This window comes from Nestor notabilis, unplaced genomic scaffold, assembly GCF_000696875.1.
Source record: "Nestor notabilis isolate BGI_N333 unplaced genomic scaffold, ASM69687v1 scaffold8596, whole genome shotgun sequence".
Taxonomy (NCBI): domain Eukaryota; kingdom Metazoa; phylum Chordata; class Aves; order Psittaciformes; family Psittacidae; genus Nestor; species Nestor notabilis.
In genome coordinates, this window is record NW_009934263.1 from 31,114 (window position 1) to 54,358 (window position 23,245).

Sequence of the window (23,245 nt, forward strand, 5' to 3'; positions counted from 1 at the left end):
ACTTCCACAGACTTTGGGTTCATTATTTCCTGTACAGTTCCTGTCCTTCTAAGTGTGAATTTAGGGCAAAAATCTTAACATCAAACAAAACCCCTCCCCTGTGTGAAGCAGTTCTGGTTATAAAGTAAGAGCAAACATAAATTCCATCCCTGTTCTGCTGCTTTCTCTTCCCATCCAACCATACTAAGCCAATTTAGTAGTTCCAAGTGCAAGCTGTGTGTATCACCTCTGATGATGGTCAGTGTTCCTGCCTGCTGCTTGCTTTGTGAACGAGGCTGAAACTCAGTAAATCGTGTGTTTTGACTTAATACAGTAGTTGTGTTGCAAAACAGGAACTAGCAAGTTATGAATACAGAGGTGAATGTCCTACATTTCACCAGCAGGAATAAATCTGGAGTTGCCAAGTCATGGTCATAGGAGCAGTTCCATATTCAGGCTTTTCTGGCATTGCAGCTCATCTTATCCTGGTGTGTTTCCTCACTGTGGTAGAGCTGCTTGAATAACTTCTCTGTTCTAATCTAGGAAACTCTCAAAAAAATCAAGTGTTCTTCCTTTTCCGCATTTGTTCTTCCATGAAGACATAGAACCAGCCTCATCTGAGCTGAGGGGGTGACACAGCTGCGGTAGGAGGACAGGAAGCTCAGCATGGTTTTCTCTTGGAAAACTGCTGTGGCAGTGTGCTGGCAGAAGTTTAGGTCATGCTTCAACATGGATTCAGGTAACTCTCACCTAAGCCAGAAGCCCAGGGAGTGGGACCTCATTAAACCATTCTGGAAAGTCACTGTAAAAATACATCCTGTGTGGTCACTAAGAAATGATGCTCCTATGTCCCTCCCTGACAGCTGAGTCTCTATGCATCACTACAGCTAGTCCTGTTTTGGGAATGTACACAAGATGCCCTCCTCATTTAATGTGAAAGTGCCCCTCCAGCTGTTCACCGACCACAGCTGTAATGCATTAGAGCATCCGACTCCAAGGTACACACTTGCATGGTCTGCTGGGTGCTCAAGCAATGTGTTCTGACAGCGCTCTGTAAGTGGTGCACGGGTTAGAACAGGAACAATATTTTACTTTTGAGTGGTGGGACAATCTTGTTTGGAGAACTTCTACTCAACCAACCTTGAGCTTGCATCACAACCAACACCTGCTCTTGTCTGCTTAGCCCTTTACTTATTCTATATAAACAAGTACATTGAAATAGGCACAATTTATGATTCTGGAACATTTACATGTATGGCACTACACGCTTTTACTGTCTCTTGTGGGATTTTAAAATCCCATTATTTACAATGAAATCCACCATTTTCCTTGTCATGTGACCTCTTTTGCTGATCAAAATGAAACCTGGGCCTTGGAAGACTGCAGAAACGATCAAGGCCTGGTACTGAGCCCCAAGCTGGTGTATGCTACTGGCTGGTACAGGTTGCTCCTGTTGACTGTACTTCAGATTAGCATGGTCACTCCATCTCTCCTTCAAGAAACACATGAATCCCACTTATGCCACCAAGCCAAGTCTCGTAATCTTTGCTGAGAGGAAGGAATGAATGATGAACACAATTGGTTTTGGACAGGAGTGAAGGTCCAGTTGCTGAAAGTACAGAAAGAAATGAAATTGAGATGATTAGATTAGATTACGGCTCAAATAAGCAATCATTTATGGAGTACTTGATGAACTGCTGCCTGGTATTTTGAACAGGCTTCTATTAATAACAACCCTTTATTATAACATACGGTCTTCCCGTTGCATACAGCTGCAAATACTTAGTTTACTAAAAGTAAGTAATACGCATTTTGAGAGCAGATGAGTTCCTGGTGCCTCTGGGCTTGCATCCACCTGGGTAAACAGCAGCAAACTCAGTCAGATGCTGCAAGCAGTCCTCCAAGAGGTTCAACCCCTCTGTCATTTTGGGCTCTGTTTCTGCCCAGGGATGGTGGTGGGACTGCTGTGGCCAGTAGCCAGTGCAGCTGCTGTTGTGTACAGCTGAAGCAGGATACTGAGGCTTCATCTGATGCTGCATGGCTGCTCCTCTGTTCACACAGCAAGACTGAATGGAGATGTTTTCCCCCATAGTCATGGTTCAGATGATCTCACCACATGCTTGCTAAGCATGACAGACTTGTCATGGACAGCAGGTTCAACAGGAGGCTTCCATCAAAACAAACCAGATTTGCCTTTCCACCAGTCATGTATTAACCTTATTGACAGTTAGTAACAAATTCCTTTCTGAAAGCCTGACAATAAGCAGTTCACAGGGTATATGTCATCAATGATGACATGAAGAATTAAGCACCCAATGTGCTCAGGAGCTGCTGAAAAACGTCAGCCGGAAAGACCATGTTTACATGCATAATTTATGGTATCTAAGCTGCTTGTAGGAATAAGCATCTTATTCTAAGGGATTGTGACAGCTAACTTAGAGGCTTAAGCAGACAGTTTGCACTACATTTGTAGTCTTTGATTTTTTTTTTCAGCAACTGGATGTTCAAAAATAAACATAGTTTGTTGTTATGTCCCTATGTGCACATTGGAATTCATATTATCTTATTTTTAAGTTCTTCCACCCATAATCACTTAAAAAGCACAATGGATACATACAGAAATTTAACATCTGGCTATTTGGAGATACAATTTGTTCCTCAATATAAGAAATCTTACATCCGTCTTTGCATGGTTTTACGATTTTATGTCTCTTTTTAGTTTATCTGTCTCCTAAAGCCAGATCAACATGCTGTCCTAGAAAGCACGATGTCTCAGTACTGGAACTGGGACTTGGTACTGGCCAACTGTTATTAGAACAGACTAGGACAGCACAGAATAGAATATTTCAGATGGAAGTGACCTACAACAATCATCTAGTCCAACTTCCATTAGTGCTTCTCCATCCCCACAGCCTGAAGGACCACCAAAGAGATGGTAACATGCATCCCTTTGCTAAAAGCACTACTTACAATTTCTCCATCCTTTCCTCCGAAGTCTAAATAAAGCATCCTTATCCCATCATCCGAGGACATTTTCAGTTTTTCGTAGGGATATTGTGCAATTGTCTTAGAGAAGGCACCATCTTGTGGTTCAGTTGTAAGAGAGAATCCATGTTCATAATGGATGGTCAAGCGGCACTCCTGGCTTTTGTATGTGCAAGCTAGAGAAGAGACAAAATTTAGTCTGTAGTGTTCTTAAAAGCAACAAAGTCCATTTCGCTGCAGGTATCTGCATCTTACACTCCATCTCAACACTATCTTGTGGAAACTAACTTTTCCTAAAGCTGGGCTAATCAGGCTTTAACTGTAAACCCGCAGCAATCTGTCTGTTGTGCTAGGTCCACGCAAGGTTTGTTAGTGATGGTGTAAACACACAGACTACAACTGTGCTTGGCAGTAGCAGTCCTGATGTCAGTCCTTCCAGCTATTTGCTGCATTCTTCATCTTGCTGCAGACATCTACATGCTGATCCCAAAACAATCTAGTGAAGTTTAAGAAGGCTGAGGCTGGTGTTGCTTCCTCCCACACCTTGACAAAGTCACAGCTACTCTTCTCATGTCTGACAGACATAGCCAAAATCAATAAATGCGGTGCACAACACATGAGACAATTAGAAGCTGTAAAGGGTTTCCCTAAAGTATTTTGACAAAGATGAAGACACTCCTGAGGCCTCATTAGTGTCGTGGTAATTGAAAAAGGGCCCAGATAATTGTATATAATAGCTACTGCAGCAGAAAGTCTGCATCTTCCCCTCAGCTCAGCAACACAGGCCACGATCCAAGGTAAAAACCAAAGAGTTTAGGTGTTCACATCCCAAATTCTCTTTACTACCACTTTCCTGTGAACAATTCTGCCAAGAATGGTCCTTTGCACTGGCATAAAACCACCACAATTAAAGAAGGAGCTGATGCCCTCCTCCTGCTTCTGGCAAGAAAGGGACCTGTGTCTCTGTGCTGAGGAGATGGGACATGCCCTTGAGGTGGTTCCCACTGAACACTGAACACTCCACATCAGAGGAGCCTGGCAGCCTACAGGCAGGTGTCCCTGTGCTCAGCAGCATGTGGCTGTACCTGATGGCTTCATGAAATCAGAGCTGCCCTTTGTCGTGGAGTGGCTTTGTGCTTTGGCTCTTGCTCCCACATTTTTAGGCAATGAATGGCAATAATGCTCAATTTAACTGCCCTATACTGTAAGGCTAATGGGGGAAGGACTCCCAAATCTTGGGGTCGTTCAAGAGAAAGACCCATCCTCAAAGCCCCAGAGCCATCCAACCCAAGCTAGGCAGCTACCTGGCCAAACAGGCCATCATTCTAGATTACTTCTATTCCAGCCCATTTTGCATGTACAGAACTGCTGAGGAATGACACCCTGGTGCTTGGGGTCAGAAATGACCAGCTGTCAAAATACAGCTATTGGACTAGTTTGTATTTTTTCACTCAAGTGTGCAGAGCTGGGTACATGTAATCGACCAATTCATGCTTGTGAATGTGCCAGTCTGACTCCTCCCTTTGCAGGAGAAACTCCAGCCAGGCTCTCAGGAGCCTGAGTCTCAGAAACATGCCTTTCTCAGTGGGTTTCTCTGACAGTCATTGCTCCGTGACATGCAGCCCTCTGTGGCTGACTGCAGCCTTGTGTCTGAAAAAACATCCTGAAAACAAGACCCAAAGTCAGAATGACAGTGACTGTGTTACAGCCACAGGTATCACACCAGCTGGGACTGGCTCAGAAACCAAGGGGAAAATATTTTAAACACAGAACCCTAAATATGCAGAGTTTTTTGACGGAATCACCTCTAGCAGAAGTACCCTGAACTACCCACGAGCATCATGAGGATGTGTGGAGCTGCGGCGCTGCAGACGTTACTCACATGTGGTGATTTCCGTGATGAGCTCTGCAGAGTTGTGGCAGGCCCGCCCGACGCTGCACGCTCCGTGTCCACAGTGAGAGGTCTCGGCTAGTCTCTGTCCTGAACAGATGGGTTTCTATCCCCTGCCTTGTACCGGTGCGGGTTGCAAAAGATAAATCCATCCCTGACTGTGGCGAGCCTTTTCCTGGGCCAGAATGGACCAACCTGCAATCGGATGTGAGAACACGAGTGAATTGTAACGCTGACACAGCACTGCGCCAAAATACCCACCTGAGCATAGCTCTGCTCTGTGTGTTCCTAAATACACATGGTTGGGAGCACAAGAACATGCATCTCCTTTGTATTTGAGCCTAAAGTGACTCCCAGTGACACTCAGAAGAGTGACGGTCCAAGGCAGCGAGTACAGAAGCAGTTGGACATGCAGGTGATAACAGGGATGTCCCAAAATTTCCTAATTAACTGTACAAAACACCACTTTAGATGAGGAACTGAGAGAAATCACTGACTTCTCTCTGGTGATCTGTTTGGTCCACAGATACAAGTGCTCACTCATATGTGGCAGCTGAATCCCAACTTTCACTGTCAAGCAGCATTTGCCATAAAGCTTAAACATCTGCAGACGAACTCAGTGATAAATGCTGTTGGGTAAAGTAAGACGTTCTATAAAATGCACAGATGCCAAAGTACTGTCTTGTGCCTACTTTTCCTATAAGGAATCTGTAAAATGCAAGATGTTGCAGCTACTTGTAATCTGAAATTCTCTCCCATTTTGCTGCAATTAACATTTTGCTTGGCATCAACAGCTGATCTCCTGTGACCAGGAAGGGTTCGTTCATCTGGGCAAACACTAAATTGGAGAGAATATTTTCGAGTGAGAAAATCAATACCTCAGAATATTTAATTCTTCTTTAAGCTGCCTTTTTGGGTTGGTGGGGTTTTTTTCCCTGCAGAAGTGTGAACAGTGAATACAGAATTCACTCAGGGACATGACACTGATTCAGCTGAAAAGCATAATGCAGAGGAGCTCATCATTCTTTGAGGCCCAGAGACTAACCCTCAGAGGGAGTCACAAAATTAAATTCTTCTGAAAAGCTTATTTCTGTGTTTTCTGTTTCTCTTTCTATAGGCAATCCATATACATCATATGAGCCTATAAAGGAAGTGTGTATCACGGTAGTAGAATACTTGTGCTGAAGGATAAAACATTAGATTATACTGATCATCTATGGAATGCTAATTCACCCTCAAATTACTGTTTTGCATCTGGAAGAACAGTTCCCTTTAGCTGATGCTCTAGAACTATGCCATCAAACAGACATGTTTTAATAGGAAACAAAGCAGAAAGGAAAGAAAAAGCACGATTTTAGCTGTTACTGTGACACTAACCACCGGGCATCTGAATTTTTCCCGAATTCCCTGCAATCGGTGTTGACATTTGGGATACACATTGTGCCGAACAGATGTGTCCCTCTTTCATACCCCACCAGAAGGTTTGTTCGTGCTCAGGTTCGTGGTAACTTTCTTTGGATTTTCAGCATCCACCTTGATTTCATGCTCCCTGGAGGCCATGGGAGATGCAGAGTATCCTGGTCAGAGCTGCCCTGCCCCGTGTCTGGGCAGGAAAGCCTTTTGCAAAGAGGCACCACCATAGTCCCCGAATGCTTTTCTGCCCCTAGAAGGGCTGCGTTAACACCCTGCTCAGTTTTGGTACTCAAGGCCTCCACCTGCAGGTTTTGCAGTGGGGGACTCAGCACCAAACAGCCCCAAACCTGTAATTCACTCTCATTTGGCACGAGGAGATGGAAACTGAGGAGAAGCTGCATCTTGATAACTAAGGCAGGAGACTGGAAACTGAAATCTCTGGTGACTTGTGGTGCTGCCTGGCCCCGGCCAGTCACCCCAGTGCAGGCATGGCCACCACTCTCATGCTGCCTTCTGCTGCTGGGGGTGACTGTGAGACAGCAGCGTGGGAAATCACATCAAGTTTGTCATTACAAATAAACCTATTCCAGCATCTCCCTGTGTCATCCCCTCCCCTTTATACAGTGCTCATCAGCAGTGCTAGCAATTGTTTTCTAATACTTATGATACTGTATGTGTGAAAGACAGATGGTTCCAGTGTTTTACTTCCCTTCAAATCCACCCCCCGAGCTCCCCTACATCTTCATGCTTTCTCCAAAGCACTGGCACTGTAGCTTTTGCAGCACATGGATAGAAAGAAGATGTACTGAACAAATGAAAATGTGTGGACACATCCAACATGAACACTGTTTCTTGCCTGCCTTCCCATTGCATTATGCAGTCTCACTATATAAAAAGACTTTTCTGTCATACAACTCCAGACCGTGCTTTGGAACACGCAGTTAAACACGACCTAGACAAATATGCAGGGGAACATTTGACAGTATTTATGTACCAGCTGTCAGTACTGATGTATTTGGGTACAGGTCAAAGGATTCCCAAGCTTTAATAAAGTTGCATTCACGTAAGCGGCTTCATTTACATAAACGATATTTTACCCCAAAGACCACAAAAATACCTTAAAAGGCAAAAAATAGTCTTAGAAACTCCACAGAAGGGTTCCCCTCAGCGCTGCCTCCCGTCACTCTGAGCACAGCAGAGGTTGTGTGCGGGGAGGGCTGGCTCCTGTAGTATTCACCTGCAGCCCATGAAGGTTACTGGGCTCTGTGGAAGTTTCTGGGGTATCTATCTCCTGCATGCAGGAGCCCGAGCACCTTTCCCCAGAGCAGCCAGAGCCGCAAGAGGGCAGGAGAAGGTTGGTCATCACGATCAAGTCTGTTTGCGAAGAGCATAGATAACAGGCAGCGGCTGTAAAGTGCAACTCTCAGCGTACCCCAGGGAGCCGGGGAGACAATTCCAATCTTCTCTAATGTCTTCCTTGTCTCTCTATATTTTAGGGACCTTTTTAGCAATATTCTTTGCAAAGGTGTGATAGCACGATGGGCACATGAAGTGCTGGGTGAGATGCACTGGGACCTGCTTTTCATCTCAATGCTCTGAGAAGAGTTTCAACCAGTTACCGCAACAGCAAAATCTAATGGCCTCTTCAGAAAGGACAGTGAGACCAGGACTGACATTCGAAACAAGTGTTCAGCTGCTCATTCAAGATTTATTTCAGAAGAGCCCATGATACTAGTGCACTGACAGCCTGCAGCTCTGCCCTGTAGAAAGCCACTATCATCTGACCTTTGTTATGTTGAAACCAGTCCTTACCCTGACTTAGCATTTGCAATCTGCTCTGGAATGACTGCACTCTGGAAACCTATGAGCTCAATTCAAGTTCTGCATGGAGGGAGCTACAACCACCCTCACTGTCCTGGGGTGCTGGGGGGCCCCAGTGCTCCCCACCTTCCCCTCTGCCCACTTGCACAGATGACTAATCAGTGCTCAAGCTCCTTCCCCAACTTCCCATGGTATAAACTATCAAACTGCTTTAATACTTTCCGGTTCCAGACCTCAGCTTTACACAAAAGCTACTTACCTGATCTTTAATCAGAGTCCAACATGGGTTGCCTTTTTATTCTTTTCCTTTCATTTCATATCTGGCTATGATAGATAATGGAATTCGATTGCAAACATTTAAGATGTAATTACTTAATCCCTAGTCCCAAACTAGAGGGAGGCACTGTTACTCAGGCATAAGGAAACACTGAAATAGGGATTATGACAGAAAGATCCTTGGAGTCAGGGCTATGAGCCAGCTGCTGCACCTCCCGGTGCAGAGATTTAAGGAACAACTTAAATCTGATCTCAGTTTTCTGTGAGCTATTACTCATATTCTACACAAAGCTGTGAAAGACTGTCTGGAAAGTATTTTTTGATCTTAACAGCATCCATAGGTTGAAGGCAAAGTTATCAACAAACAAAAAGGACATGTTGAAATTCTGCTGTTAAAATACTCTAAGAAGATCGTAATCCTTCCACCACTTTCCAATTTTCTCTGCTCATTATGTCCTGGGTAGATTAAGCATGACTCTCTACAGTATCTGGCACTGAAGTTTTCCAGTTTCAGCAGCTTTTCAAATATGCATTAGCTAAGCAAAAATGTTTTCCCAAGGACTCATAAAAATCTGAATGATGGGAGCAGCCAAGATTACAACATGTGGTCTGCAAACTTTCCAGGTGAAAAGTTCCAAACTGCACTGATCAATGCACAGAGGGGATTAAAAAGCCTGTCACGAGGAGGGTAATCACTGGCCGAGCGTGAGCACAGCAGTCAATACCAACAGCAATCCCTGCGTAGGTCTCTCTTTTTTTCTTGTATAACTGTACTCAGCACGACAGATCAGAAAAGCAGGATGCTGCAGGGTTTTAATCACAATCATCCGAAACAGTAGGTGTAATGATTTGGGGAATCTTGTCAGTTTATGTAATCTGCTCACCTTGAGGATTCATGTATTCATATGTATTTATCAGATTGCGACTCCATTCTGAATGCCAGGTTCTGTGTATGTGCTGTCTTTTTACCCAAGCGCTAAATTCACAGTGATATTAGTAAGAAATCACAGAGATGGGGCTGAAATAGCTCTCAGGATGTCACCTGGTGCACCCCCCTTCCCAGGGCATGAACACACTCCTGAGGGTCACAGCATCACCCATCCTTCAAAGTCCCCACTGATGAGGATCATACACCTTTCCCGGGGAATCTAATCCAGTATCTCACCTGCACACCATGTCTTTCCCAGGACCTCCCCTGCCACAAATGCAGCCGACTATGTCCTGTTGTATCCAGGAGGGACCTGGCGAACATGCTCCCCTGTCCTTCTTGTGTCTCATTTTCATACTTGAAAGCCATTTACATGTTTTCCATGGACTTCTGTAAACAGGTAATGTTTCTTAAGTATTCCCTACCAATAGTGTTTTCTGTGTCTTACATTTGCATCTATTTCTTCTAGACCTTCCACAGTTAACTGGCATCTTTTTGGAAGCCTCCCATGAGAGCAGTGTATCACCCAAGCCGTTAGTCATGCTCTGCACTTAAGTATGATCACTACATCTGCCCAACATGCAGCACTTCTGCTGAAACCCGAGATGATTTGTCTTTGTTTTCCCCTCTCAAAACCAGAACACCGCAGATTTAAGCAATTTTGCCACATTGCCCAGATGCTTCCTGGCAGAGCAACCATTTTGTCACTTATTTTCCACCCCAAACCAGCACAGCTCATTACTCCCCAGCACTGAACTTTGCACTTGTCCTTTCTAAATCGCTTCCTGTCTCTCTTACAGACCATCTTTCCAGTCTGTAAAGACCCTTCTCATTCCCCTCTATCTGAAGGCTGATGCTCCTCCACTCACAAGGGAATGCCATCAGACAGGGAGATGACTATCCCCACTCAAGGCAAGCCAGTTGCAATCAAATCTGAACTCTTGAGAAATAAAGTAACAGGTCCTCCAAGACAAGGACTTGGATTGTTTCATGCAGTAAGTTGGTGGTCTCTGCTGGCTGGGGCTGGCAATGCCCACCAAAGAGCTGCCTTTACATGTACAAACACATGGACAGGAAGGGGCAGAGTGCTCCACAGGATCTCCAGTCACTTCAAGGAGGACAATCTGGGTCCATGTACAAATGACACCGTGAAGCAGTGGGGAGGAAACACATCACTATCTGCTGGGGAGCTCTTGCTTCACAAACTCTGAGGCTCAGTGACAGACCTGGATACAGCCTCTGGTCCCAGTGCCTTGCCCAGCTGTAATCAGCCACTGTCATCTGGAGTTGTCAAACTTCACCACCACACTACGTGGCAGGCTGCAAGCTGCTCAGCTTCAGGCTCTCACCTCAAGTGACAGTAACAAAGGGTGAGTCAGAAGCTGGCTTCCCAGGAAGTCTGAAAGCTCCATCATGTGTAGGTAGACTGAGACAAAACAACCATCTGTGTAATTCACTGAGGGGTTTTGCTTGGATTTTTAATATAATGATTTAGCAGCAAAGCCTCAGTTCATTTGGAGAGAGAACCAAGAGACCGAGAACACAAATTAACTAATGAGAGCGCAGTAAGAGACCCACTGCTTTTGACCTTGTGCAACCAGACCTTCTGAATGAGAACTCATTGAAAATGGTACAATAGAGGCCTGTAGCAAGGCCAACACAATGGAAGAGCAGCTCTTTCTCAAGCCCTTTGACCATACTGGCAGAGGAACGTGATTAAGATTCACATCAAGAAGCACGGACAGTTTCCAGTGCATAAAGACAACCATGGGAAAGCTCTCTCTGAATTAGTGTTGATGGATACCTTTGAAATAATGCAGATGGTTATTTCCAACCTAGATTCAAGAATGAGTCTTTCAAGTACACCATTTTAAGCTAAAAAAGCCAGGAATTCATTTGCTAGAGCAGAAACAGAAGCTGTGCTGAAATTAAGCATCTCCATGAGAAGCGTGATCCCCCCAGAAGCCCCAGTCTGGTGGTGCAGAACTGCTGCACCAGCACATCCAACTCAGGGCGACAATTTCACCTTTTCCAGCCTGCAGAAGCAGCTGAGTGCTTCTGCTAAGCCCTCAGGTCTGCACTCTGAGATCAAGATCTCAGGAGATCGAGCTCTCAGCCTTTTCAGCACTCCTGCTTCTGCAACTGGGCCAAACGGCAGCGTCCATAACCCTTGTGGTGTGCTTCTGCCCATCACCCTTGGCCAGAACTTGAAATGGAGAAGAGAGAAGTTAAGCTGAGCACATTGGCCCATTGAAGAAGAATCTGCTTCTCAAACCATGACATTTCAAGTGTGATATATAGCTATGCACCAGCTGTTCCTGGCTAAGCTGTTCCCACCACTCTTGACAAAAAAGCACAGGTACCTGGTGGCTAGCAGGGGGTAGGTATGCAGAGGGCTGAACCAAGCTTCCTTCATCCGCGGCATGCTCTCATATATTAAGAGGTCTTTCTCCGTCAAGACCACTAACACTGGCTTCCAGTGTTTCTCGTTGTCCCCTGGCACCTGAAAAAGAGCAAGTGTCAGTAAAACAAGAGGCAAAGTGACCACCGCACAGAGACCGACAATATGAACATATTGAGTCCTGGATGAGATAATGAACAAAAGAGAGTTTTACTTCTTTGGCTTTTTGGCATCTCCCACATGGATTTATAACCAGCTGCTGAAGAAATGGAGTAAAGTGCAATGACATCTGCTGTTCTACAGCTCTTGCAGCCTTCCCTTACTACAGGCTACTCCATAAATGCAGTAATGGAAGAAAACTGAGGCAGAGCTGGCTGTCATTTAGCTCTGGTATGCATGAAAGGCCCTTAAATGTATATTTATAATGTGCACCATTCATGTATTGCTGGCATATTAACTTGAGTGCTGGACACTGCTGCTGCTGTTTCTATTTTCATGAGTGAAAAAAGCTGCAACATCATCACTATTAAAGAAGAATGTCAGGTAGTAAAAAGTAGTGGTTTAGGAGCTTTTTTCCTCCGCAGTTCATGTTTTCATTGCTTCGCCTTCCTTCATACCGTTCTTTTGAGTTTTACAATTGCCAATTTATAAAAAGATCCAAGTTAAACAAGGTGTTGATCTGAATCATTGACTCAGTGACAGATCTGCATCCACACTTCAGACCCATCTGTAGAAGTTGTCTAAAGACTGCAGCATCAGAGCCCTTTACTGGCTGCAGAATCCAGACGTGGAATCGTGCTTTGCAGGCTAAACATGTGGTAGTCTGCATGGCTACACAATTACTATTATGGGGACCAAATATGGATCCTGGATTTCACTTACTCTATTCTGGCAACATAGAAGTGTCTTAAAATAGATGGAAATATTAAAGGTCGTAGTTCCAAATAAGAATGAAGCTCGTCTTTCATAGACTAATTCCTCATTTCACAGACAAATTCATCATTTTTCTGTCGGTGCCATGCTTTCAACCCCAAATGTCTTGGCTGGGTACTACAGGGAATGAAACCAATTCTGGGATTCACTAGAGAATCTGGTTGTCTACATGAGTCCTCCATTAAGACATTCTCCACAAAAAAGAAGCCCTTGTCTCTGTGTTATGGTTGATACCAGTTTACTTGCCTCAGGCATGTGTCACTGGCCACATTGCTGGGTGGAGAAACCTATTAAAAGGATCAATCAAAGGCTGGCCAGGCTTGGGAGTGGCCCAGCCAGGAACAGCGACTCAGATCCTTAAGTACGATATACCTTAAGTCATGGATTCAGATGAAGAACGACATTTGAAACACTTGTATTTTATAAGAAGACAGAGTTCCACGAAGTTCTGAGCATCTAAGGACTTTCAAGACAGTCGTCCGTAACTTCACACCAGAACACCAATGCCCAAAGCAGGTCTTAAACTAAGATTTTTGGCTTGTATAATCTTTAAGAGGTATTTTTCCTTTTCAATTAAGCTTTTCCAATAATCATATTCCTGTTTACAGTATTGCTTGTTCATTAGTTGTTCACGTCTCTGTGTTAATCAACTTACAGACATAAACATTTATTCCTTTTAATTTCTTCAGAAGTGTTAATACTTATTTACAATTTTCTTGTGGTGACAGTTTTATTGAAGTGCAACCTTTCATTTTCAAATAGGGTTGAATAAAGAAGCCACATAATTAAAACACCTATTAATACACTCCAAAAAGAATGCAAAATCCAGAGTTCTCACAGCTTATGTACCATGGAAATATTCACATGAGCAAAAAGCATCCTCAGATTTTTAATTCCACAGTTATTAACTACAGTTGACACGCTAGTTCCTAGCGTGGGAATATAGAAAGAAATGTTACAGTTAATGTTAACATTTAATAAATATTATGGTTAATGTTAACATTTAATTTTTGAGCACCTGCCTATGTTCTTTCACTAGAAAGATTCTTAGTACATACTTCTGTAGATTTCCAGGGAAGAAAGATGAATATAAATATGAAATCTCTCATAGGATGAAAAAGCAGGATGTTCAGATCCATAATAAGCAGACAGTGTACAGGGATGTTACTTCTTATTTTTCAATTCTGCGGCCACAAGCAATTCCCAAGTGGGAATCTTCTCACTGCTTTTCTGCAGAACCATCCTGCCTGTGCACCATTTTCAATCACAGGCTTTGCTAGTAGGTGGCTTATCAGTCACCTGTGACTCCAGAAACTTCGGGAAACACTGTTCCCTGTAAAGCAACCACATGAAAGAGAATAAAACTCACTTTGGCAGCTGGTCCCAAAACTATTTGCTGGACAGCCATAAACATTAGAAGCCAGAATTTCCAGTGTGGATCCTGTGGTTGCCACCTGCACAACAGAGCCCATAGCTTTGCCACAGTCCTTCCCAATAGCAGGGAAACTATGGAGAATACATGACTCAGCTGTAAGATTTTGCAAGGATAAGGGACCTTATATTACCTCTTCTTGTAGGATGTACCCCCTGTTTGTGCTGTGTATAATGGAAAGGGGAGAGAGAAGAATGATACTTGCCTGTGTCCTGCTAGGAAGCCCTCCCCAGTAAGAAGGGCCATGCAATACACACACTTTTAGACACATTTTTTAAACTATGCTGTCTTACTGCTGAGGAATGCTGGTGTAAGCAATACTGCTGCTATTTCAGACCTGACGAAGGGTTTGTGTGCCTGAAAGCTTGTCTGTTTTCTTTCCAAATGTAACAGCTGACCTAATAAAAGGTACTGCCTTTCCTTAAACCCCCTGAATTGCATTACTGTTCCCTGGTTTTGTTGGGGCTTGGATCAGGCTTTAACAGCCGATGTCGTGCTGTTCAACGAGCAGTTGACACTGGTGTCAAAAGAGAACATGCTGTCCCGTAAATGGTAATAGCAAATCTTACAAAGGAAGAAGAGAGGCTGCAAATACACTGTTAGCCTACAGGGCATACTGAGAACAAACTGGCATGGGAAATTAATCCAGCTCACACAAGTGTCGTACCAAGCACGAGTGTAATAGCAAACTACAAAATAAAAGCAAAAAACATGCTGCTTACAGGCCACTAAGTGAAAGATTTGTTCAAGTTTTAAAGGTTTTATAATTGGACTTATCATAAAGATAACAGGAAATACTTCTGTAAGAGTATCATTTGAGATCCATTTTAGACTATGGTTAGGGCCAGCTTCTTAGCCAGAGTTTTGCAGAATTCTGGCACTTGCACTATGATTTCTTTGCTACAGTTCACATACATATGTACAATTCAAAGTGCACTGATCTGTGCTGCACACAAATAAAATTACCAACCACTCCAAAAACTTTCAACCTCAACCCTTTTTCAAAGCCAAAAATGTTAACTCAAATCTAGATGGAGAAAGCAGAATCAGTACTCCTGAGACCTCCCACCACACTAAAATGAATCAGCAAGTTTTTCACTAGTCTTCTGGGCACTGTTCAGGTAACTCTAAGCAACAGGCACCAGTGCCCTTCTCCATGCTCTCCTCATCTCAGCTGAGGTCACTGCTTATGTTCTCAGGTGAAATTCCACTTCAAGTCAATGAAGCTCTAAATGTTTATACAAGAAGCAAACTTGTTTTTTTTCCTTTCCTAGACACACTATGTCTATAGATCAAAGTCTTCAAGCACAAATCTGAAAAGGGAGAACAGAGTCTAACAAAAAAACCCCAGTGCAGTGAAGCATCCTTTTCGCTACTTGCAAACCCCTTTGTTCCTCATACACTCACCCCTGAAGTGCAAACCCCACTTTTTCCCATATGCACCTCTCTAGTTTACTTTGTCAAATCCAGAAATCTTTTCATGTGTGTCAGGGATGAAACCTAATTTATTTGTGTACAATGAAGTGAAGGCTGGGCCTGCGATAACACCAGAGGAGACCTGTGTTCACGTCTTGCTTGGCCCCAGGCTTCCTCTGCAAAGTCAGTCTAAATGCTCTGAATTTCCATACGGACATATGGCAGGAACAGACATAAATGTGAAGGTGAACGAAAAGTGCACAAGAACTTGTCCATCACCTTTGGCTGATACAAAGCAAAAGTGCTTTAATTCAGAAAGCATATGGTTCACACAGGATGAGGACACAGCAGACCCCGCCACATCAAGGATGCCCCTGGGCTCTGGCCACTTCTAGCTGCCTTTTCAGTGGTGGGGTAGCACTGCTCCAGGCACTGTTAGGGTAGGACCTGTGGTCTGAAGGACTGACTCTGCAAATAACGACGTAGCAAGCTCACTGCTACCTGTAGGACTGCTCCTGCTGGTTTTCTGACAACTGCTCACATGCTTAAGGCTGCTGCTTGCAAGGTACCCTTAAAGAATAACTCCTCTGATACAGAGCAAACATCATTTCAAAGAGGAGACAGCTTGTTTTCCTGCAGGTGATAGGAGCCCCTGCCCCTTTGATGGGTGTCACAACTTCCAGATCTTTAATGATTTTCACACATAATCAATTGCTGTAGAGACAATGGGCATCTCAGCGGAGACAAATACTTTTACAGATGGTTTGTCCCTTTGCTCTTTCCTCTGCCAGGTCTCCTTTTCATAAGGCTTTTCTCTGAATTTCAGTTATTCACCTCCTTCAGGTTGCCAGGAATGGATGAAAGAATACTTTTAATCTATGAAGCTCGCAGATAATTCAATTAGAGGCCTTGGTGTACTCTGAAAAGCTGGTTTATATTTTCATTAACTCAAAAGGGACATTCCAATTACATTCCCTGTTTAATAAACAAACTGTATGTTGCCAGCAGGCCAGCAAGTACCCAAAAGGTGGCCTTTCAGAGAACCACTGTAAAGGCAGCAAGTTTGCGCTTACAGTAAGTGGTTTAATCCCTTTTTCCATCACCCTCTCCCAAATCCTGGAGCTACACTATCCGCTCACACAGAGCACAGGAGGAGCAACCAAGAAAGAATTTTGTGAAACTTTTTTCATGCTATTTTCCCTTCTCCCTCACTTAAAATCACTCTGTGCTGACAAGAGCCAGCTTTGACAGAGTCTGGGATGTGTTCTACTATGTGTTTCTTGCCTCTTCATTGTCTTTTGATGAAGGGTTATATCCTTGTTCAGAATAAATGTGATTCATTTACAGAAACCTACTTGTCAGTTCCTGAAAATAACAGCTGGGACTGAAAAGGATTTCTGCAAGATGAACAGCAGTGATGCAGAAATATATCATGCAAACCTCAGCATATGCAACAGGGCTGGTATTTCTGTGAGCTTATTTGATGGGAGGCGATTTGCAATGCAGGAGTGGGTGTAAGTGACAGCCATAGGCAGGGCAGATCAACACCTCCCACGCCACACATGGATGAGATGTGTTTTGCTGTTAAACTTTGTAGCCTTCAACAGGAAACAATGTGCACATTGTTTAGGGGGAAAAAAAAAGCTAATGAAAATGTGTCTGGGTTTGTTCTTCTCTCTCTTTGACCTTGGTGACGGCTCAGAGGTGGCTTACGCCAGTGTCAGATCTGGATTACAATCGATGCACAGACAAAAATCCCCCAAAGGGCACAATATTGCCTCCTGTGAGCAGTGAGTGATACACGTGCTTGGGCATGATGCCACTGATGTATGCACAGCCAGAGCCACACAGGTCAGGTGGGAACCACGGCAAGGACCACGCTGCTCTAATACTTGCACCATCCCAAGCAGAGCCCAGGTATATACCGGCAGCCACAGTTAACGGGCACTACTGAGTATGGACAGGACACTCATTCTCAAGACGGGTCTGTTCATGTCTGAATTCCTTCTAAATATCCTTTAAAATGACAAGACTTGAGCCAACTTTCGTCAGAAGTAACACAGTCAACCACGTCAGCAGGGCACTATGTTCAAGCCAATGTCCCAACTCTCTGGACTAATAGGATTTTAAGACAGCCCTGGCTCATATCCAAATACCTCTAAATGTCAAGAGAAACACCTTGGTCCTCTCTACTTACCCATGCAAGAATGGCAGGTGATCCGAGACCTTTCCTAGAGCCAAGCAAGCATGCCTGATCCCAGTTCTTTAGTGGAGGTTTGCTTCATAGCTTGGTGAAGTCAGCTGGAGTTTCTCTAAAAACTCTTTAGATTTTGGACTAGGTCCTTAGGAAACGAACCTGCAGGGTTACCTGTCTCCCATGCTACAGAGCCAAAGAAGGAGCCAAATTCTTCTTGGAGGTGCACAGCAAGAGGATTCAATACCCGCAACTTGAGAAACGGGAAATTATGATTTGGTACTGAGAGAAACATTTTTAGAACATCTGTGTTTCACCCAGCAATCTCCCTCTCCTCCAGCATGCTCATACCGAACATTCAGGATAGAACTGAAGATGCTATTAGCAGACATCTTTGAATCTGTTGTGTGTTCCCGCATGCCTTGTCCATGAGGTGTCTGGGCTCTTCAGACTGCAAGTGAGAATGGCTGTAATCTTGCTTTCTGAAACATGTCCCGTGCACTTATCACCAAAAAGCTGGTGACAGCAGCTGCCTGAAGTTTAATAAAGACTTAAATAAAAATCACAGAATTAAAACGTGGGAGGAATTGCACCATTAAGATCTTGTTTGTTGCCCCATGCTGGAGTTTTGCTGTGAGCAGTTTTCTGATCAAGCCAAGGTGATGCATTTTATGATGGAGTTCATCATCACCAGTGGGGCACAATGGCAACTGTACAGGAGTAGAATCAACATAAAGACACCACAGTTTCAACTTGCTCTCTCTAAAGAGTCTATAATTTACAACTGAATCTGACTTCAGCTGATCAAGTGGATACCACATTAGGATAAATGAGTAATAATACCCACTACCTCAAAAGTAGTGTACCTCAAAAGATACATGCAGCTCATCCTTCAATTCAGTAAAAGCGCATGGATTTCTAATCATCAGCTCAAGAACACTTGTCAACAACGCCCTAACAAATGTGAATGCTGGAGGTGGAGTTCTGATTTGAAAGCAGCTTGCAGCTTTTAATGATGGCTTAAGCATGTAAAATGCCAACTGAAATTATGATGGTGTCTGTTTGGTGAAGGACAGGTAATCATCAATGTCTACTATTAAAACTATAGTGACTCAAATCTGTCCCAGAAGATGTTCTGTGCCTTTATCACATTGTCTTTCCTAGTATCCCATCTCAGAAATAATGGTCCATCATCACTGGTACCTTTTGAAGACTGACAGATTTGACTACTTTACTCAAGGGTCATTATGTACCAGGAGTGCTGGAAGAAAAAATAGTTGGGGAGCAATACAGAGAGAACAAAACCTTTCTTTGTCATTATTATTCTGTTGTCTCAAGGACAGACCAGAATACTATGTCATTTCAGTCTCCTGTGTCATTGATCAATATTCAATAATACTGATGGACTGCGATGTAACTAATGACCTCAAGCAAACGCATGAATTCACTACATGCCTGGCACGGCAAGGCATTATCTTTAAAAAACACTGATAAAACCTGTATGGAATGCTTCATAACTGGAATTTTGAACGTGCTGGGAAATATTTGGAAGCCTTATTGAAAAATTCCAGTAGAATCCTTAATAACTTGGCTTCATTTTGAAAAAGTGCGGAGCAACCACTCTTTTCTAAAAAGTTTGGTGAAAATTAGTCACAATTTGGAATCCAAACATACTCACCTGGATGTCTAAGCCAAGACCTATCACAGAAAGTTCCTGTATTAGTCTTTTTATGAATTATTGATTTATTTACCTGGTTGTCATTTTCAAAGCCGTTCAATTATTTGAGTCCGTATCTTTTTAAATGGCTAGAAAGTCTGGATCTCTGCCAGCACAATGACAGACCTCCACAACCTAAGATCCTCAAGAAAAATATCTGCTTTCTTGCTGGGGAATGAAAAGGAACTGAAACATAATGTTCATTAGAACTAGTTTATCAAATTCAGAATTTTCTGATGGGCAGAATGGTTACTTTTTTCCCCCAAAAAAGACAGTGATCCAAGTGCAGGAACTGGCACTGAGTCTTGTTGAACCTCATACCACTGGCTTCAGCCCATTGATCCAGTCTGTCCAGATCCCTCTGCAGAGCCTTCCTACCCTCCAGCAGATCAACACTCCCGCCCAACTTGGTGCCATCTGGAAACTGACTGAGGGTGCACTCCAGAAGCCCAAGGCAGCAGCTCTGCTGACCCACTCCTTACTTCTCTGAGAATTGAGAACTATCATTTTCTGATCACTTTGCCCAAAACAGCCTCCAACCGTCACATCACCCACAAGTCCTTCTGTGCTTACAGACAACAGGCCCAGTGGGTGCCTTCCCTAGATGGCTCCCTCACCAGCTGTGTCAGAAGGTTTTCTTCCACACACTCCTGGATGACTTGAAAGATCAACTCACTCAGCCTCTGCTCAGGAAAGGACAGACCTTGCTCCCAAGATTTGTCTAACCTGTTCTTTAAAACCTTCGCTGACAGAAATCCCCAGCTACTCTATCTTAGTCCTTGGCCAGTTCCACCATTAGGAAATTGTTGCCCATGCTGGATGGAGCACATGCCATTGTGGTACCGGGGATACCGTGAGGTCAGATACCATTACATGCTTGGAAGACTAATAGAACATTCAAATCTGGGTTTTAGCTAAATGTTTGTTTAAGATGGTCATTACTCTGACTCTGCCAAAGTGATTTCAGGAGAGTGATGGTCACGGAGAAAATGGGTAAGTAGCAAGAACTCGGGAGAGAAAGCTCAGAGCTAAAGGAGAACTGCAGTTTGTCACTGGTCCCGTGCTTTCCTGGGTAGCTGTCACCACTACCTATCTGCTACAAGAAGAAATGCACACACATCCCTAACATTGCAAAAATAACCGACAAGGCAGCTTTAATCGGAAACCAGTATTACCAGCTCTAGCCAGCCACAGCTCCCTTGGGGATGTCAAGTGGGGCTTAAAAATCACTCTGAGGTTTGCTTGGTATTTAAAATACATTTTTAATTCTTGCTGAAACATCAAGCCTTTTCGCTTTGCTGGCATTCCATAGTTTGAAGCTTCATTCTGTGGATAGGAACGTACAATAAAAATGAGAGCCCCCTTTATTTTAGGAGGTGGTAACAGGAGAACTCTCCCTTGAGTATTCAAGCTATGAGGTTTGGACCTATGATCAGGATGCCACTTCTAAAGAGGCATCACTTTCGCAGACCTGATACTGCTTATATTACAAGATCTGACAAGATCACTGCCCAGGGGTTTATTGCAACAATTCTTTTAATTAATCTACTATCTACAACAAAAATGGAGCAAAATTGAAGGGCATATGTTAATTGAAACTATGAATATTCAACACAGCTATACAAGGAAGACAAGCATAAAGAACCTTCTATTTGGCAGTTATCTATGCTGAGCTTTATATTAGACACACAGGACAAATGGATTTAGTGCTGCGCCATGTTACTTCATCTAGATTACTAAAAGATACACAGTGAGGAACATCAATCTACAGACTCAAACCCTACAAACACCAGCAAATTACATGCTACAAGCTATGCAATTTTGAAAGTTAATGCTCTTTATCTGGTTTTAATTCTCAGTGTTTCGTATTTTTTCAATAATCACAGCATTCAACTACTCATAGGACAATTCTACTGAGAACTGAACATTCCTCTAGAAAAAAAACACTTGGGAGGAATAAAGTTAATTTCTAAAGCTGTATAAACAGATTGCATGCTACAGGTTATCCTCCTAGGGCCAGGATGAGAAACTAAGGCTTGAGATTTAAGAATTATTCCTGAAATACATAATTTAATAAAACATAGAACTTCCTGGTAACAGCATTTGAGTTTCACATCTCTTAATAATCACATCACATATCTAAAGAGAAATGATTTTTGGCACAAGAGATATACTACCTCATGAACCAACTGATTTCATCAATGGAAGACTCTTCCCTGCTGTGGGCTAATAAATCACCTCAGGCAACAAGTGCCAGCAATTTACAGTAAGAACTGGCTGAGGGTAACATGAACATCATAGAGCTGCTATGCTTTTGCGGTTACAAGACAGTGAAAACCCCAAGAGGACAAGCACGTATGAGCATTACGAAGTGACTACGCCTAATTCAACTCTTGGTGTTAGAAATCCATTTGTGAAGTCCCTGGGAAACCTTACAAATTATTTCTTCTGGTTTTATTCCTACTATGGAGATAAATCTTTGTCTTTTCATTGAGATCTCTTCTGTAGTTTGCACTGACCTAAACATCTTAAATATGCTGATATAAAAATCTGAAGTAACTTAGTTGTGTAACACCAGCATAAAATCGCAAAAAGAAAAGTGGAAACTATGTACTTCGTTAACATTGTCATATACCAATATTCACATAACCCATTTTAGAAGTATAGTAAATGGGACTGGATTGGATTGGATATCATACCAGCAGTTTCACACCAAAATTTCTGGGTTTTTAAATACCACGCTTTTTTATTTCCTCAGCCATATGGAAATCAGTCAGGCACAATTAACTATTTGTCAGAAAACAATCTATTAATTAACACCATTCTGTGCGAATGGGCTGAAAATCATGATCTTTGCTTGCCAAAAAGCTTCCATTTCTGCCTCATGTTTGTGCTCAGAACTAAACATAGCTACAGATACGCTGCTTGACATAACTGACCAAGGCAAAAAAGAACAACTGCTGCCAAGGCTTTTCAGAACCAGCAGCCAGTGAGATTTTCTAAAGATAGGTGTGGGGTCAGAAGGGCTCCACCTCTGCACCTCCTAAAATTCTTTATTGACAGATCTTTGATTAATCTGGGCAGAAATAGACCAAATCCCAATTAAGACGTTCATATTTGTGGCAGGGCATGAAAGAGAAAATAAAGTGAGGGGGCAGAGTAAGTTACAGCCTTTTCTAGGCTTAACCTTAAAAATACAGGATCTGACTTCAATTATATTTATATCCATCCAGTTCTACTGACGTCAATGGATTTACTCTAAATTATGCCAGGCCAGCTAGTACCACATTTTCACGCATATAACCAGTGCCCTTTAAAAGCACTATTTATTTAAAAGTACATTCTCAGACAGTGCACATCCTCAGGTAACCCAGCTAAAATCACAGGAAGGGGCAGTCAGCGACCAGGAAAGCCAGGGGAGAACTGCAGAGTGATAGAAGAAGGGAAAGAGGAGGTCTGAAGCAAACCTCATTTGCTGTTACCTACACGTGCACATAACCTTCACTGCTGCTGAATCCTGGGCTCTAAACTGACACAAGAGAATGTGGTGGCTATTTGCTTCCCTAGTAGAAAAGCAGCCTGTGATCTGTGTTACCTCTGAGCCTGGGGTTCCTACATTTCATTTCTCAGCAGGGCAGCCTGCAGAGCTGTTGTTTCCAAAACCCTTTTGCAGGTCCAGGCAGGGCTACAGGTGTGTAACCAGTATCAGTTAGTGGTTGACTCCTCATGACTGTTTTTCAGAATGGTTCACTTGCTTGGATGTGATCCTGTAACCACAGCCCATTCTTTCTGCTTGTGCTTGCAAATATCCAAGCAGCTGTTTCAAGTTATTTGAAGGGTCTAGAGACTGAAGTTCTAC

At 43.2% G+C, this 23,245-nt stretch overlaps 1 protein-coding gene across 1 annotated transcript in view; it reads right to left on the minus strand.

The window, feature by feature from the left end:
- Window positions 1-1,475: 1,475 nt before the first annotated feature.
- The window catches only part of SNTB1 (syntrophin, beta 1 (dystrophin-associated protein A1, 59kDa, basic component 1)), a gene marked incomplete at its 5' end in the record, with an annotated part of 52,931 nt that continues 31,161 nt past the window's right edge, over window positions 1,476-23,245 (minus strand). The window contains 5 exon segments of the mRNA XM_010017246.1: window positions 1,476-1,588; window positions 2,950-3,140; window positions 4,847-4,892; window positions 4,894-5,050; window positions 11,657-11,796. Coding sequence (XP_010015548.1) covers window positions 1,496-1,588; window positions 2,950-3,140; window positions 4,847-4,892; window positions 4,894-5,050; window positions 11,657-11,796 — 627 coding nt within the window.